At 36.5% G+C, this 18,102-nt stretch overlaps 1 protein-coding gene across 3 annotated transcripts in view; it reads left to right on the plus strand.

Moving 5' to 3' along the window:
- The window catches only part of ZCWPW2 (zinc finger CW-type and PWWP domain containing 2), a 136,958-nt gene that overhangs the window by 55,392 nt on the left and 63,464 nt on the right, over window positions 1-18,102 (plus strand). For all 3 annotated transcript variants that reach the window (XM_046003579.1, XM_046003578.1, XM_046003577.1), the window contains one exon: window positions 3,475-3,634. In XM_046003579.1, coding sequence (XP_045859535.1) covers window positions 3,475-3,634 — 160 coding nt within the window. The remainder of the gene's footprint in view (window positions 1-3,474; window positions 3,635-18,102) is intronic.

An 18,102-nucleotide genomic window follows, 5' to 3' on the forward strand; every position in this document is an offset into this window, starting at 1 on the left:
GATTTCTTCTTAGGCTTTCTCCTTGGCTTGTGGATGCATCTCTCTCCTTGTGTCTTCACATGGTCTTCCCTCTCTGCATGTCTGTGTCCTAATCTCTTTTTATTGATTTTTTTAATTTAAATTCAGTTAATTAACATATAATGTATTATTGGTTTCAGAGGTAGAGGCCAGTGATTCATCAGTTGTATATAATACCCATTGCTTATTATATCACATGCCTTCCTTAATGTCCATCACCCAGTTACCCCATTCTCCACCAACCTCTCCTCCAGCAACCCTCAGTTTGTTTCCTAAAGAGTCTCTTATGGTTTGTCTCTCTCTCTGATTTCATCTTGTTTTATTTTTGCCTCTCTTCCCCTATGCTCCTCTGTTTTATTTCTTACATTCCACATTACGCGTGAGGTCATATGATAACTATCTGTCTCTGATTATTTCGGTTAACATAATACCTTCTAGTTCCATCCACATCCTTGCAAATGGCAAGATTTCATTTTTTTAAAAGATTTTATTTATTTATTTGACAGATAGAGATCACAAGTAGGCAGAGAGGCAGGCAGAGAGAGAGAGGAGGAAGCAGGCTCCCTGCTGAGCAGAGAGCCTAATGCAGGGCTCCATCCCAGGACCCTGGTATCATGATCCGAGCCAAAGGCAGAGGCTTTAACTCACTGAGCCACCCAGGTGCCCCTCTTTTTCTTTTTCTTTTCTTTTTTTTTTTTTTTTTTTTTGATGGCTGAGTAGCATTCCATTGTATATACATACCGCTGTTTTTTTGATGGATATCTGGGCTCTTTCCGTGGTTTGGTTATTGTGGACATTACCACTGTAAACAATGTGGTGCAGGTGCCCCTTTGGATCACTACATTTGTATCTTTAGGGCAAATACCCAGTAGTGCAATTGCTGGATCATAGGGTAGCTCTACTTTTCAACTTTTTGAGGAACCTCCATACTGTTTTCCAGAGTGGCTACACCAGCTTGCATTCCCACGAACAATATAGGAGAGTTCCCCTTTCTCTGCATCTTTGCCAACATCTTTGGTTTCCTGAGTTGTTCATTTTAGCCATTCTTACTGGTGGGAGGTGGTTTCTCATTGTGGTTTTGATTTGTATTTCCCCGATACTGAGTGATGTTGAGCACTTTTTCATGTTTCTATTGGCTATCTGGATGTCTTCTTTGCAGAAATGTCTGTTCATGTCTTCTGCCCATTTCTTGACTGGATGATTTGTTCTTTGGGTGTTGAGTTTGATAAGTTCTTTGTAAATTTTGAATACTAGCCTTTTATCTGATAAGACATTTACAAATACCTTCTCCCATTCTGTTGGTTGTCTTGCTTTTGTCGACTGTTTCCTTTGTCTTACTTTTGTCCACTGTTTCATTTGCTGTGCAAAAGCTTTTGATCTTGATGAAGTCTCAATAGTTCATTTTTGCCTCTGTTTCCCTTGCCTTTGGAGATGTGTCTAGCAAGAAGTTGCTATGGCCAAAGTCACAGAGGTTGCTGCCTGTGTTCTCCTCTAGGATTTTGATGAATTCTTCTTCATGTGACTGTCCAGTTTTCCCAACACCGATTGTTGAAGAGATTGTCTTTTTTTCCACTGGATATTCTTTCCTGCTTTGTTGAAGATTAGGTGACTTTAGAGTTGAGGGTCCATTTCTGAGTTCTCTGTTCTGTTCCGTTGAACTGTGTGTCTGTTTTTGTTACCAGTACCATACTGTGTTGATGATTACAGCTTTGTAATAGAGCTTGAAGTCTGGAATTGTCATGCCTCCAGCATTGGCTTTCTTTTCAGCATTCCTTTGGCTATTCAGGGTCTTTTCTTGGTTTCGTACAAATTTTAGGATTATTTGTTCTAGCTCTGTGAAAAAAAGTTGATGTTATTTTGGTAGGGTGCTCAGAAAACTATAGAACTCTCATGAAAGAAATTGAGGAAGATACAAAGAAATAGAAAAGCATTCCATGCTCATGGATTAGAAAAACAAATATTGTTAAAATGTCTATGCTATCTAGAACAATCTATACATTCAGTGCAATCCCTAATCTTTTTTTTTTTTAAGATTTTATTTATTTATTTGACAGACAGAGATCACAAGTAGGCAGAGAGGCAGGCAGAGAGAGAGAGAGAAAGGAGGAAGCAGGCTCTCTGCTGAGCAGAGAGCCCGATGCAGGGCCTGATCCCAGGACCCTGGGATCACGACCTGAGCCGAAGGCAGAGGCCTAACCTACTGAGCCACCCAGGCGCCCCCCTAATCTTCTCTTTTTAAAAGGAAACCAGTCATGTTAGATTCAGGCCCACCTTTTAACTCAGTTGGGCATTCCAAAAGACACTATCTCCAAATACAGTCACATTCTGAGGTACTGGAGTGATAAGGACTTTAACGTATGAACTTAACATATGAACTTGATGTAACCAAACACAGTTTGGTTCATAACAATGGCACTTTATAAGAGTTTAATTTGTCAAAAAAACCAAAAATGTATAAAGCACATATTTGTGTGAACTTTGTAATAGCACATTGAGGAACCAGAGTCACAGCAAGGCCTCATTACCTGCTTGAGGCCTCTTGTCTGGTAGAAGGCAGAGCCAGAGCCTGGATCTCCTGACTGGATCCTCACTTTCTCTTTTTCACGAGGGAGCTGCAAACTGAGGTAGAACTTGGCATCCCTTAATTACCACTTCCTGACTTTATTTACTGCCTTCCTTTCCTGCTTTAGACTCCAAACAGTAGGTCAGAGTCCAGAAAGATTGGTAAAATAGTTAAAACTTAATTTATATGTATTATATTTTCTCAAAAAAAAAGATGAAACATATTTCTAGTAGAATTTCTAGAGGTTTATGGCACAAAAGGATATACCCCTAAAGGTTTATTTTTAGTAAAGGATAAATTTTACTTCCAGTACTAAAAATTTTTAGAAATTTGGTCTCCTTCCAATCAGCAGATGGGGGGGAGGGGCAATATAGAACTGCCGGGCTCTATTTCTGCTTGTCCCACAGTAGTTAGATTCTCCAGTGTTATCACAGCCTGTGCTATCAGTACCCTTTGGGCAGCCCTGGCTAGGAAATGCCAGCTCTCTCCTACCCCATCAGAAGCTCTGCCAGTGGGTTAACATTTTAGTAATTACGCATTCTTATTGCTTAGAGTTGATTCAAACTTGCCATGAATCTTAACCTTTCCTATTAGCAGTATCTGAATGTCTCTTCCAGATCCTAGAAATCATTCTTCTGTCTTATAATTCTTTATCCTTGTATTTTATGTTTATCTTAAAATGTCACTTTACCAAAGCTTTCTATATCTACAAAGGTACAACTGATGACTTCTATCAAATGGATATCCTACTTTTAAAGGATACGAGTCAATATGTTTAAGTTTTGTGAGTTATTAAAATTCAAACAAGAAAGTTTGGTATATGATTATAACAGATGTATTGATTTCTGCCTTTTTTAAAGCATCGAAATAATTAAAAATACTTTCTTTTGAAGTTGGCCAGGGATACTTTGCCCAGATCCTTTTAAAGGGAAATACGTGATCTATGACCTGGATGGAAATGTTGAACAATATCATATAGAATTCCTGGGTGATCCCCATTCAAGATCATGGATAAATGGAACATTTGTTGAACATTATAGTATCACATTAAAGGTAGGTGTTAGGATGTTACTGTAACATCAAAGTTTTTTTCTTTTGCACTTGTTTTTAGTGATGGCCATTTTTGTTTCAGATCCTAAAAGATACCTAATTATTTATTTTTATATTTATATAAATGAAACAGTATGTACTATTTGTTTAAAATTGAATATTTGTATTTTTAAACAAGTTTTTTCAAAGAAAATGTGGGAAGTAGGGTAGTTTTAAATTTTCTTTTCCTAATGGCAATGCAGTATAAATCAACTGAGGACTTTACATAATTGCCTTTTGAAACAATTTTAAGATTATCATTTGGTAGTTTTTAAAAATCCCCTTGAGAAGACTTTAAGTTGGAGGCCTAGCTCACAGGGAAAATTAATTATGGAATGCAACAAGATTTTCAAATTTCAAAAAGAATATTTCATTATACTAACTCCTTCAGTATCTTTTTTACTCTTTTCTAACTTTAAATCACACACTATAACTAATGAATAGACTGGACTCTCAGGTTAATGAGAATAGGTGAACTGGGCTTATTTCCATGGTTTAGTTTAGTCATTATAAATCAATTCAATTATCTGTGTCTGTATTCTAATATTGAAACTTTTCATCTGCAAACCATACTTTCATTAGAAGTCTGATTTAAAAATAGATGTCAAATGTGGGTTCCTTCAGCTGTTTGGATGGTTTCTATTTTATAGTGGAAATATCTATGTCAAATACACATGTAAGTGTATGTACATTTAAGGTACATCCTTTAATCCACAGTGTAAGTAAACCTGTGTGAATTTGAGGTACTTCAAAATGGGCTTTTGCTATATCTTTGGCATAAGCAGTATCTTTTCCCATCCAACTTGAAAGCAACTGAAAGGGAAGGCCATTCTAATAAAAATATTTAAGTACAGAATAAAATACATACATTCATTTCATGGTAGTTGTGAGCCAGTCATCTTAATGTGAGGCACCTTCTCTGCTCTGACATTTTGGATGTGTTCCTAGGCGCTTCTGCTGGCAACCACAGAAAACAAGAAGAATTATTCTCCTTTCTGTGCCCTTTCCCCTTTCCTAAAGAACAGGGAAACTTGTTAGCTTCTCATGAAGCAGACCTTAGAATCTTAGAGATCTGACAATATGATAAGGAGCAAGGCATTCTTAAGAAATTATATTTAAATATAAGTAAAAACCAGAAGTGAATTTTTAAATTGTCTCAACTGATATTTCTCTTGGGATTTGAATTGTGTCAGGACAAGGGCAAAATCTGAGGCAAAACAAAGCCAAACTCAAGCATCTGAAGCCATAAGTTTTTAACCTTCTGAAAACATTAAAGTAAACTTAAAAATTCTTACAAAGACCATCAATTCAAGGCTGCTTAAATTAAGCAGGCCCCTATTGCAAGGATGAGGACAGAAAAAAAGAAAGTATTTGTTTTCCCTCTTCCTTCCCCTACTCCTACAGCTAACCAAGTGCTCTTAGGTGAATAACCCACTGGGTGCTTACAAGCTCTAGGGCAGACTCTCTCCTCTACAGTCATTCAGGGTACCTTTCCTAGGCTCTTTCCTAGGCTCTTTCTTTGTCCCTTACTCTGTTTATCTGTGTCTTCTTTTCTTACTTGCTCCCTTGGAGCTGATATAATTTAGGTGCCTTTCTCTGTGGGTCTCTTCATTCAAGGCTGAAATGTTAATTCCCTTCTACCGCAAATTCATCAAACACATGCCAGATTGTCCCTCTGTGTTCTGATTCCCCACTTCTGCCAATCTAAGGATCTGCTTACCCAGAAGGGAAGACTCACATTGACACCTCATTGCCCCAGGCTAGTCAAGAAATAGAAAGGAAGAAAGTTGACTCAGAAATACTGCCAGCCAAGGTAGAAAAATGGTCAAAAATTTTACATATGAGAAATTGATTGAAAAAGAGTAATTTCAAAATATGTATTGTCCAGGGACAGCTGAGATTTCACTGTATCTGGGAGATGGAAATAGTAGTGACCCCAGCCTATCGTTCTCTTGCCTAGACTTCCCCCAGATTTAATCTTTTTTTTTTTTTTTTTTTTTTTTTTTTTTTTTTTTTTTTTTTCAGATTTAATCTTTTAATGGTCCTCTCTGCACCAGGGCTCTCATATCCTCAAATGCTTTCTCTACACTGTAGTACATTGATCTGGATATTAAGTTCACATCCCTTTCCCCCATGAAAAAAGATCACTCACACAAAAATTCATGCATAGTAGACAATGTGGACTTTCTTAAAGATTCCTCTAGAAGTGGAGGCGGGATGCATATTGCACAGGTGGTCTGATCTCTTTTTCTAAAACCATCAAAGAATGATAGGCATTTATAACTTTCACTGCTTTAATCAACTAAATCTTACTTCATACCTTATTTCAGTATCATTTTATCCTAATTTGTGTAAGTTTAGTTTACCCGGTGATTAAATATTTTAGAGTTTTCTCTGCATATGGACTATGAATATTTTACAGTATATATGTTAAGGTGGGAGAGAAATATGTTATCCTAGAAAGACATTACATGCATTTATGAGAAAATGAAATATCTTTTTAGTGTTAGATTATGAAAATTTTAACTTCTAATTTGTGTTTGCCAAGCTTTTTTTTTTTTTTTTTTGGATAGTCACTTTCCCCTTGTTGATATATTTATAGGACCACCAACTTACTAATTTCATTGTTGAATGCACAACAGCTGTCACTGACTATTGATTGGTACAGATGATAAGGTTTTCCACAATAAATAAAATTTCTCATAGATACACTGGGATATACTTTAGAAAAAAAGTTGAAGGTGATATTTAGTTGTGTACTTGTGATTTATATTAGTTTATGGATACATTTTATTTTTTCATTTACTATAAAATCAGTAGCTATAAAGACAGGTGAAATCTCTCTTTAAAGAAAACAGATGTGAACATGTGCTGAATGGCTATTTTTTTAAGTGTTAATGCATGAAAAATAATTTTTCCCCACTAGTACAAATGCTGTTCTTTTATATTTAGCAGATACCTGTCTGAAGAACCCATTACTTGCAAGTTTATTTTTTAGCTTGATAGATTACATGACTTAGTTTAGCATTTCTTGAGCCTGGCTATGCATTAGAAAGCTTTACAAAATGACAAAACCAACAAGAACATGGTAATGCCTGGGCTCCAGGCTAGTGGATCAGTTAAATCAGAATCTCTTGGAGTGGGGCCAGGCCTCAGTAATTTTAAGTCTGTCAAATGAATATAATATGCAGGCCAGAGAGTAAGGACCACTGATTAAATTTTCTCAACTTGAGGCATCAGAGTTTTATCAGTTTTATCTCTACTAGTGTAGTAATATAACTGTGCTTATGGCTTGTTGTCTCCTGTTGCCTTCTACTTCTTTGATTAGTCTTTCACTTAGGTTTGCCTGGAAATTATGCTTACTGCCATACGTTCACATGTCAAACCCAATAATGATCTGTTTCACTGAACACAGCTTTAAGGTCACTCCTGTCGTTCAGCATTATGCATAATCTATAGATATTGCTGGTAAAGCTGATATATAATTTGATCTTAATATTTCTAGTATGTTGAACTTGATCAATCTATCTTATTGGTTATATAGAGTCATTATAATTTTTCTTGGACATAAGAAATGTACTCCAACCAATAATTGGCCTACACTTTTCTAGTTTTTCATGTTGCCAAGAAAAGTAGGTAGTTCACCTCTCATGCTGTGATGATGCTCTTGTGGTAAAATATAGGGGTTTATTTTGTTCGTGATGTGAACTGATTTTTGGGGCTATATATTTTAGTAGTCTGCTTACTACTGTATGTAGGATATACCTGTAGGTATGCAGCCATCTCTTCGGGTTCCAGATATCATTTGAGCATTTACCCATTGTATTGTGGAATTGCCTGTATTTTCCAGGAAGTGGTGCCATATTGCTAACTTGAGCTCTGCAGCTCCTACAGTTCTGCTTCCTAATTGAAGGAGTCATTGATAGTGTTCACCAGAACTTACCAAGTCTCTTCCTTCCTGTTGCAAAGTAGAATCGCACATTTGATAATTGGGGTGGGGTGGGGCAAGTGAGTTGTGTGAAACTGATGAATATTACCTCTTTGAGCATGCAAATGTGTGCAGTGCAACATCCTCCAGACTTCGATCTTTCCCTGTGGCACTGGGACTGATAATGTTTGAAGTGTTGATTTGCTGCTCTCTCAAACTGGATCCCTGAATTGACCACTCTTAGTAAACTACCTCCCTCTCCCCACCAGATAATAAGTAAACAATGTGAAGAAGATATAGACCTTGTGTTAAGCACCTGGGATTATTCCAAAAGATACACTAATGATGGAATGGAGGATGTCACAGTTCTTTGTAACATATCTTTAGAAGAACCATTCTGAAATTTTAGTACCCTTAAGAATTTGGCCAAATGACTGAAATCACATTACTCTTAACTCTTCCAAGTCTGTAAATAGACGTGATAATACAACTTGCTATCCTACAGTAATGTACTAAATAAGTTTGTTTCTTTGCTGTATAGTGATAAACATATGAGTAGAACTTACCAACTGATGGTCAATGTAATGAGTATAAATTTGGTTTAGTAAATACCCTGCAACAAAGGACTCTGACATCAGAATGCAGTATGATGACTCCAACAGCTGAAAGAGCCTACAAACAGCAATGATATAATGTAGTGAGTCTCTCCCTTGGGCCATGAATGGGATCCTTTTCATATAACTTTAAAGTCTTAGAGCAGCCCCATGAAAATAGGCATTGTCACTATTTGACATATAGAAGAAACTGAGATTCAGGCCACTTGTCTAGCCCAAGGTCAGTCAGCTACCAGCTGATGCAATAATTATTAGAGTTAAAATATCTAACTCCAAAGTCCAGGTTATTTCTCTTTCTATACCATGCCAGTTTGTTTATTCATGCGCAGTGGCCTAATTTTTTGTTGAATGTTTTCCCAGATTTGTACCTACAAAATGAGGAAAATTTTCACCTTATAATTCTAATATACATGTTGAATCATGGCAGTCTCTGGTAGATTTTCTCTTTATTTGCCCCTTGATGTTCCCCTTTGGAGGACTAGTGTGAAGCAGAACTCTAGATATTTTCAAATTACATTTGCAATAGTCATAACAAGTGCATCTGGATTAAGATCTTTTTGAGCAATTGTTCTGCTCTTTAGGATCCAAATTCTAAGAATGTTATGTGTAATAAGGATTAGCAAATTAGTTTATAACTAGGTCATCAGGCAGTGTTTTGTTCTTAGAGTAATGGAGTGAAAGTGGATATAAATCTGTTTAGCCAACTCAGTGGAAAACTACATTTGCTATATATATCTTCCTCATCTTACAATGTGGTTACATTCTGATAAACTCATTGTAAGTTGAAAACATCATGAGTCAAAAATGCATTTAATACACTTAATCTACTCAACCTCATAGTTAAGTGTAGCCTACCTTAAATGTTCTCAGAGCACCTACATTAGCCTATAATTCAGCTAAGTCATCTAATACAAAGTCTAATAAAGCATTGAATATTGCATGTAATCAAAAACTGTACCGGAAGTGAAAAAAGCATAATTGTATGACTACAAAAGGTTGTCAGTGTATGGTTATTTACCCTCGTAATTGTGGACTGACCAGGAGCTATGGCTTACTACCACTGTCTGAGAGAGTATCGACCACATATTGCTAGCGCAGGAAGAGATCCCAATTCATAATCTGAGTATGGTTTCTACTGAATGTATATCACTTTTGCACCATTATAAAGTCAAAAAATTGTAAGTCGGACCATCATAACTTGGGGACCATCTATCTATCTATATATATATGCTATTTCCTGCTGCCAAATAATTGTATAGCTATCAAACTCTCAGTAAGTTTTTATTATACAAGTGCCATATTTGATATAAAATTTGCTGTAAATTCGGTATTATTGGATTAAGATTTTTTGTTTGTGTGCTTGTTTTCTAAGCATTCTTTAGTTTTGGGCCTGAAGAAAGGTTAAGGGAATTAGAACATATTTCTGCAACTGTGACCTTAACTTGTGACAAATACACCAAGAAAACTTCCATAGCAGTGGATATTAGGGGGAAAAAATTAAGTTGTCATAGCAGTTAATAAGGCAGGCGCTAGAGCCATGCTCTTTTGGTTTTTTGGCTGTGCTGCTTACCAGATAATTAACCTCAGGCAAGTCACTTAGTCTTCATGAATCCCACATGCCTCACTTTAAAATGGAGGTTAAAATAGTATCTGTCTCATAAAGACGTCGTAAGGGTTAACTGAGATACTACATGCAAAGTGTTTGGCATACTGCTTTTTCATATAATAAGCTCTTTTTAAATTATTTTTTTAAAAGATTTTATTTATTTATTTGACAGAGGGAGACACAGAGAGAGAAGGAACACAAGCAGGGCCAGCAGGAGAGGGGGAAGCTCGATCCCAGGACCCTGGGATCATGACCTGAGCCGAGGGCAGAGGCTTTAACCCACTGAGCCACCCAGACGCCCCGAAGTATACTTTTAACCCCCTGAGCCACCCAGGCGCCCCCGAAGTATACTTTTAAAATTACTTATTTCCTTTCCTTAGAAACCCACATCTACAAGAAGATACCAAGAACAATAAGATAAATAATATCATTTCTCTTAAGATCGTATGTGAAAAATGATATAATTTCAGTGTTTTCTATCAACCAATATGATAGTCCCAGCAATGAGAGGAAATAAAGCTAATGGATCATCTTATCCTTTGATTCTTTAGTACATGACTGAAGAGGCCATTGCTGCAGTGCTTTTCTAGGTTAATGTAAACAGAAGTGCTCTGAACTATTCAAAGCAGGAGATAAGTTAGAGTCTTCTCAATCTGACTCCTTGGTGAGTGAATAGTCCCCAATATCAGCAATCCTTGAGAGGACTTTGGATTTGTTTGATGGAATTTGGAAGGAGAATAGGAAATACTATCTTTCATGTTCTTTGCAACTGAATGAAACCAGTTTCTTTCCCTATCTCTCTTCTGCTTTTTGATTCACTCACATTTATGTATGCTGACTTGGCTGCTCCAAATAAATTCTTGAATTTACCTCTGTCATCTCCTGACTTCATCTCTTATGAATTTAGATAGCTGTGAACTTCTACTGAAGTTAAAAAGTCCAAATCCAAATAATATGGCCAACTTTATACTCAGCTTATAAAGGATAGAACAGGTGGCTACCTTTCCCATTATCAAATGCATGAAAAATGTATTAAGTATCACCTAGGTTTTTCATGTTGACTCTTCACTGGAACAGCAGTAATCTTTTCTAAGAAATTCTAACATATAGCTTTCTCAATTTTCTAGAAGTGTTTAGTTTCTCTTAAAGGAACCAGAGTCAGAACATTGTTTTTAAGCCAAAATACAAGGCTCACTAAATTGCCTTCAGAATCATCCCACTATGAGTAAGTCTGCCTTAAGATGAGTCTTTTATGTTAGGGTTCTTAAATTAGTAAATAATGGAGTAACTTTTTGGTACATTCTTCCATTAGTGAAGAGTGAAACCCAAAACTCATAATCATATAGCTGAAAGTCTACAATTGATCTATTATCTTTCCTTTTTCATTTCTTTCTAATTCCCTCACATATTGATTGATTATATCATATCTTATAGACAAAGGCCAGGACTAGTCCATGGCTCAGTCAAAACCCATTCTCCCTAAACCCTAAACAATACCGACTAAACTAACTTTGGAAATAAATTTAAGAATTACCACTTGCTCACCATTTTGTTTAGTTCCCAGAATGTGTACTGATTCTGCATCACATATTTAACCATCCTCTTCTAGAATTCCCACCTGCTCTTAAAATTCTCTTGTGAAACAGAATCTGAGCATCCGTCTGTAATAAATACAGCAATTGTTTTCCCATAAACACATATTCCATTAAAAAACAACAACAACAAGTAAACGTGGAGTAGAAAATATCAGCCAAGTAACTTTCCTTAGGTCCAGGTCTTGATAACTCTATGTACTATTGCTGAAAATCCATTAGGCCAATCCTGACATTTTTAAGCCTCAGGACAAATAAGCACATGCTTATTTTCATGGCTGATTTAAACCTATCCTCCCAGTTCTGTTGAATATCCCTAGCTGTAACAGACAGCCTGGCCAGAGCAGTGGGAGATAGCCACACTTCACATAGGCCTTAAAATTACCCATGGACTCAAGTGTTCACTTTGCTTCATGTGCTCTGTTTCATCAATATATTAGTAATACTTTATTACTAATAATTCATTACTTGTACTGTCATTTTATGTAGCAGTGTTCACAATGGCTTTCTTCCTACAGACTTAATGATATACTTAGTTCTGCAAAATAAAAAGTCTACAACTTGAGGAACACCTGGGTGGCTCAGTTGGTTGAGTGTCTGACTCTTGATTTCCGATCAGGTGATGATCTCAGGGTCTTGGGATGGAGGCCCACATTGGGCTCCACACGCAATGGGGAGTCTGCTTAGGGTTCTCTCTCTCCACTTCTCTCTCTCCTCCCTCCTGCTCTCTCTCACTCAAATAAATGAATCTTTAAAAGAAAAGTCTACAACTTGAAAGCAGAATATGTAAAATTCTTTAAATTATCACAATAAATTCAAGTTTTTTCTTTTTAAAAATTAAGGAAAAAACATATGTAACATAAAGTTGAATATTTAACCATATGTTCAATGGTGATTTAAGTTTTCAATGACTAATTAATAATCCTAGAAGAAATTTTCCAAAGAAGTATAAATATGACCTGATATAGAAAGTACCAGATGGAAGTTCTCTGTTATTTTTGATACTTTATATTTCTTATGATATGCACTGCAAACCTCTTCATAATACCATCTTTGACATTTGTGCAACAGAATTGCCTTGTTTTAATAAAGATTTTATTTATCTGTCTGAGAGAGAGAGAAAGAGACCATGAGCAGGAGAGAGGGGCAGAGGGAGAAGGAGAAGCAGACTCCCTACTGACTAGGGGGCCCAACACAGGGCTCAATCCCAGGACCCTGAGATCATGACCTGAGCCAAGGGCAGACCACTAACTGACTCAGCCACCCAGGAACCCCTACAGAATTGCCTTTTAGTGAAATAAAATATTATAGTGGTTGAGCCCACGAATTCTGAAGCTTGATAGCCTGTATATGAATTCCAGCTGTGTCACTTGCTAACTATAAGAGCCTGGGCAAGTTCTAAACTCAATACCTCTATTTCCTTATTTGTAAAATGAAGATACCAACAGTACCTACCTCATGAGCTTGTTAGGAGGTTAAAATAAGTTGTTTGTGAGGTGCTTAAAGCTGTTCCTGACACCTGGCACTACACAAGCATTGGATAATTAGTAAATTTAAAAATTAACAGTAGACTCTTTCACAGAACTCCTATGAAAATAAAATGCGTACCCAGTCAACTCCTCCCTTCTATGAATAGTTCCTATCTCATTATCTTGGATTGCATAAATCAAATGATAAATATTTATGTCCTGATCAGTTATGACATTAATAATGAACATTTGAAAAAAAGCTTTATAGTTTACAAAGTACTTTTTCATGCACGCTTTCATGTGATCTTCATTCATTGTTAAGAAAGTTGAGGCTTAGGTTAAGTGACTTGCCTAAGGTCACACACAACAGCAGAACTGGGACTCAAGCCTAGGTCTTCTTTTTTTTTTTTTTTTTTTTTGTTGAATAATGTCCTTTTAATTTTTTTTTAATTTCTTTATTTTCAGCATAACAGTGTTCATTGTTTTTGCACCACACCCAGTGCTCCATGCAGTACGTACCCTCCCTATTACCCACCACCTGGTTCCTCAACCTCCTCCCCCCCACCCCTTCAAAACCCTCTGGTTGTTTTTCATAGTCCATAGTCTCTCATGGTTCATCTCCCCTTCCAGTTTCCCTCAACTCCCTCTCCTCTCCATCTCCCCATGTCCAGCGTGTTCTTTGTTATGCTCCACAAATAAGTGAGACCATATGATACTTGGCTCTCTCTGCTTGACTTATTTCGCTCAGCATAATTTCTTCCAGTCCTGTCCATGTTGCTACAAAAGTTGGGTATTCATCCTTTCTGATGGAAGGCCTAGGTCTTCTGATTACAAATACCAGGTTTTTACATTATGTATCAACCTGCTTGAAATTTATGCTGGGCTATCTGCTTCTAATCTTCATAAGCATACCAAATTCATAATGAGCTATCATCTATAAACTAGAAGATCACAATATCCTTCTTATTGATCTCCTGCTGTTAATTCAGCCAACTTGATTAATTAGCCATAAACCAGAGTTTTCAAAGTTGGACCAAGATGTGAAAGCTTTCTTCTTCATGTATTGATTCTTAGCCAGAGATTTAGGACCTCTTCGTGACTATCATTAAAACCTAGTATCTGTTCTCTTGTAACCTTAGTGGTAATTGGTTATTATTAATACAAACATTGGCATCTCAATGCCAGGATTTGTTTTGTTTTTTTTGTTTTGTTTTGCTCTACTGCCAGTTCCTAAAATTGCTCATTATCATAGAGCTCTTTAAAAATATTACTCTTCCTTATTATTCATAAAAAAGGTAAGGAAATTCTACCATTTGTGATGACATGGATAAACTTTGAAAGCATTATACTAAGTGAAATAAGTCAGACAGAAAAAGATGAATACCATATGACCTCACTTGTATATGGAATTGAAACAATGACAGCAAACTCATTGAAAAAGATCAGGTTTGTGGTTATCAAGATGGAGGGTGGAGGAAGGGAATTGGAGGAAGGTGGTCAAAAGGTACACACTTCCCACTATAAGGTAAATTAAGTACTGGGGTATAAGGGACGACATGATGACTATAGCTAACACTCCCACGTGATATAAGGAAAGTTGTTAAGGGAGTAAATCCTAAGAGTTCTCATCGTAAGGAAAACAGGTGTTTTTTTTTTTGTTTTTTCTTCTTTCCTTTCTTTTTATTATATTTATATGAGAAGATGGATATTAGCCAAACTTTTGTGGTAATCATTTCACAATCTATGCTGAACAAACCATCAGGCTATATCCCTTAAGCTTACACAGTGATGTGTGTTAATTATTTCTCAATAAAACTAGGAAAAAAATATACACATATGTCTGCTTATATACATATATTTGTATGTATGTATTTCTGATATACATTTGCATATATATGTATACAAATACATATATTCCTGAACCTACATACTCAGGAATGTTCTGTGAATCTATATAGGTCCTCAGTGAATCTCAAGCACCAGTCTGTAGCAGATTATCTCACTATAAATACTTATTTTTTATGTTTACTGGAATTAGCTAAAGAAAATATTTATGAAAATAGGTATTTTTATTATGTTGTGTTATGTGTGTATGTGTGTGAAACATATACGTGTATTTAAGTTTGTGGTGCTAACGAAGCCAGACAAATCTTCAGCAAAATTATGTTAGACTTCCCTGTCCCTTTAAAAAGTTTCTCTCTTTGGTGGCGGTTGATTTTTTTCCCTGCTGTCACAGCTGGAGCCCTCTTCTTTTTCTCTCCTTCTCTCAAAATCCGGTTTCGGGTCCATCAAACTAAGTGACCAATATATTGGTTGTATAAAAATTGTTTTCAGAAGAATGTCAGTCTAAACAATAGACCACCCTAAAGTGTCAGACTGGGACTTCTTTAAAAAAACCACCACCACCACCACAGCATGGAGCAGTTGTAGATCTTCAGATTACTTAGTAAATATATATCAAAATCTAAGTTAATAAAAAGTGCATCATCTGCTATCCTGTGATTTTTCTGATTTTCTGCTGGGACTACTTTAAACTGCTTGGCTCTCTCCTCTGCCTTCTACACCCACCTTCACAAGGAATGCTCAGTTCCTGTTTTGGTAATTACCAATATTTCAAGCCAAGTAATGGAATCACACTATAATTGGACTCTCAAATTTTCTTACTCCTTCTTCCTAATTTCTCCGCTAGTACTCATTGCATTCTTAGTGTCTCAGTATTGTCTCTCTGACATAATCTATAATCTCTGAGATCCTTGTAAAGGTTCAGACTAAGCAAAATTAGAACTTTTTTTTTTTTTTTGTCAATTTAGGTAGTTCACACTTTCCAGTAGTGTGGAGAGTGAACATAAGTTATTTTGATCTTAAAGTCCTGCTGAGTTAGAGTAAGCAAAATTCCTATTTATGTGCAAAGGAAACATAGAGTAAACAATAGGTTAATAAGATTTTGAAAGCAATAGTGCCTTCAGGTGTTCAATAATTGAAATGAACTATCTAAATAATCCAGAGTTGACTATATGAAGATTATATAAGCCAAGGTTAAAGATGAAAGGTAAGAGGGAGGAAGCCAAGAAGTGTGTGATGCAAAAGGGTGTGTGTGATATGACTATCTTCTAGTGTGCATCAAAAGAATGGGAATGTTCTTACTATCTAGATTACTGGTTGCTGTTGCAGAAATCCAATTTAAGGAAGACAAGATATCCTGTGATTAACTTTCTACTGAATTGCTTTAAGTGAAAACAATCTGCCCAAGAGAGGAGAAGAGCAGTAGCTTTGGTGTGATAGTAAATAGAACGATGCATCAGGGCAATGAATGGTTAGAGTCAGCAACCTACACGGCAAGTCTGAATGTATAAATAGCAACAATTAACGTAAATCACCAGGCAGAGTACCTCAAACATTCAGTAGAGATGCATTTCGAAGGAAAATTCTTTCATATATTTTTAGATTATGAAATCTGTGAATTATAGTCTCATGTTTCTAACGGCATATTATGTAAGAAATAACTTAAAGTAATGGTTAATATTTGAAGTCATTTCAATGAATTTATGAAGCTCAGTAAGTACCTGTGATTCTGGTTTTTCAGATCTTTAATATATGCTCAACATTGTGTTCTAAAAGATAAATTTTCTAAATTTTAAGTACTTTTTTGCAGTTAACTTTAATACTGATGTAACCAAAATGATAATTTTGGATTATAGATACTTCTATTGTACCTACAGGACTGTAGTGAGGCTCTACCATCTCCCAAATAGGTCACATAAAAAAGCATTTGATTGAATTACTCTAGTTTCAAAATTAGGTACTATTTTTTTACATAGTATTTAAAGTACTTGAAATTAGATGCACTTTTTTTTTTCTAAGAAAAAATATACTTACTAACGTCATGGAACAAATCAGTGGCCCATGAGGTATTTTACAGATCTGATTTCTATACAAGAACTGAAAAGTTCTGTGTTATCTTAGAAGTAATATTGCCATATCATAGTGCCCAATACTCCTCATCCTTATAAATTTTTCTTTGACTCTTCAAGGGTTAATCACATAATTCAGGATTAAAAATGCAGTAGCTTTCATTTTCATCTCCAGTTTTCTGACTGGATTTTGTCAGTGCCACCCTGAACAAAAAGATGTCTATTTAGAATCATAAATATTTACTGAGCTTCTATTATCTACAGCTCTTCTGGCTCAGATGTGCACAAAGCCAACAAAACTCAAGTGCCCTCATAAGACTTAAATTAGTCGGTTAAGACCCATGGTAAACAAACAAATAATAACAAAGATATAAGGTATGTTAGTTGTCAAGGAGTACTATGGGGGAAAATTAAGGAAAAATCATAGGTGGAGTAAGGAAGTAAGGTGCCACCGGGAGAGGAGGAAAGACTACCACCTACCTATCTATTCTAAAATTCAGAGTCCCTTAACCAAGAAATGCTTTTCCCCAGCTCACCAAACACCAGTGGTTGGTTGATAATATTTGTTCTGATCATATTTTCCCCTTTCGTTTGTTCCAAAAAGTAGTTAGGCCCCTTATGTTCCCATGTGTCAGGGGAGTTTTCTCTTGTGAAAGTCAAAGGCAGAGCTTGCCTGTCTTCCCCACCTGAGTTCCTCAAGGGTGGGAAGGGTAGACTGGGAACAGAGTAGTCAGTGCCTCTGAGAGGGACAGGCAGGAGCAGCTGAACAGCTGAGCAGGGAAGAGATCCTTTTAGACTTGGAAGAGTTCAAAAGTCTGTCAGTGCTGTGACAAGTGGCAGTTCCTCAGAAAAGAATAGCACCAGAGCTCACCCAGGGAGATTGAACTCATGCCATTAAGGTTCCCAACTTCCAAAAAACTTCTTTTGTCTAGGTGTGGCCCATAAGCCTTTAGACTGCCTGACTTCAAGGGACTGGAACAAAGATGTTGCTATTCATGTAACCACTATGGGTTGTAGAGTAATGATCTGTCTTCACGGGCCTTGTTAATTTCATTACAATTTATAGGAACCTAGGCAAAGTAAGAGGTGAGCCCCCAAATGACCGAGATCAATTTTCCTATCCTTATTGGATGCGGGCTGTTACATTGTATTTTATTTTGCAGAAATCAGTAATGGGACACTACTTACACATTCGAGTTTGAAGCATAAGATTTAGGGGCACCGGGGTAGTTCAGTGGGTGAAGCCTCTGCCTTCAACCCAGGTCATAATCTCAGGGTCCTGGGATCGAGCCCCGCATCAGGCTCTGCCCCC

The sequence above is a fragment of the Meles meles genome, chromosome 4 (genome assembly GCF_922984935.1).
Source record: "Meles meles chromosome 4, mMelMel3.1 paternal haplotype, whole genome shotgun sequence".
Lineage (NCBI taxonomy): Eukaryota > Metazoa > Chordata > Mammalia > Carnivora > Mustelidae > Meles > Meles meles.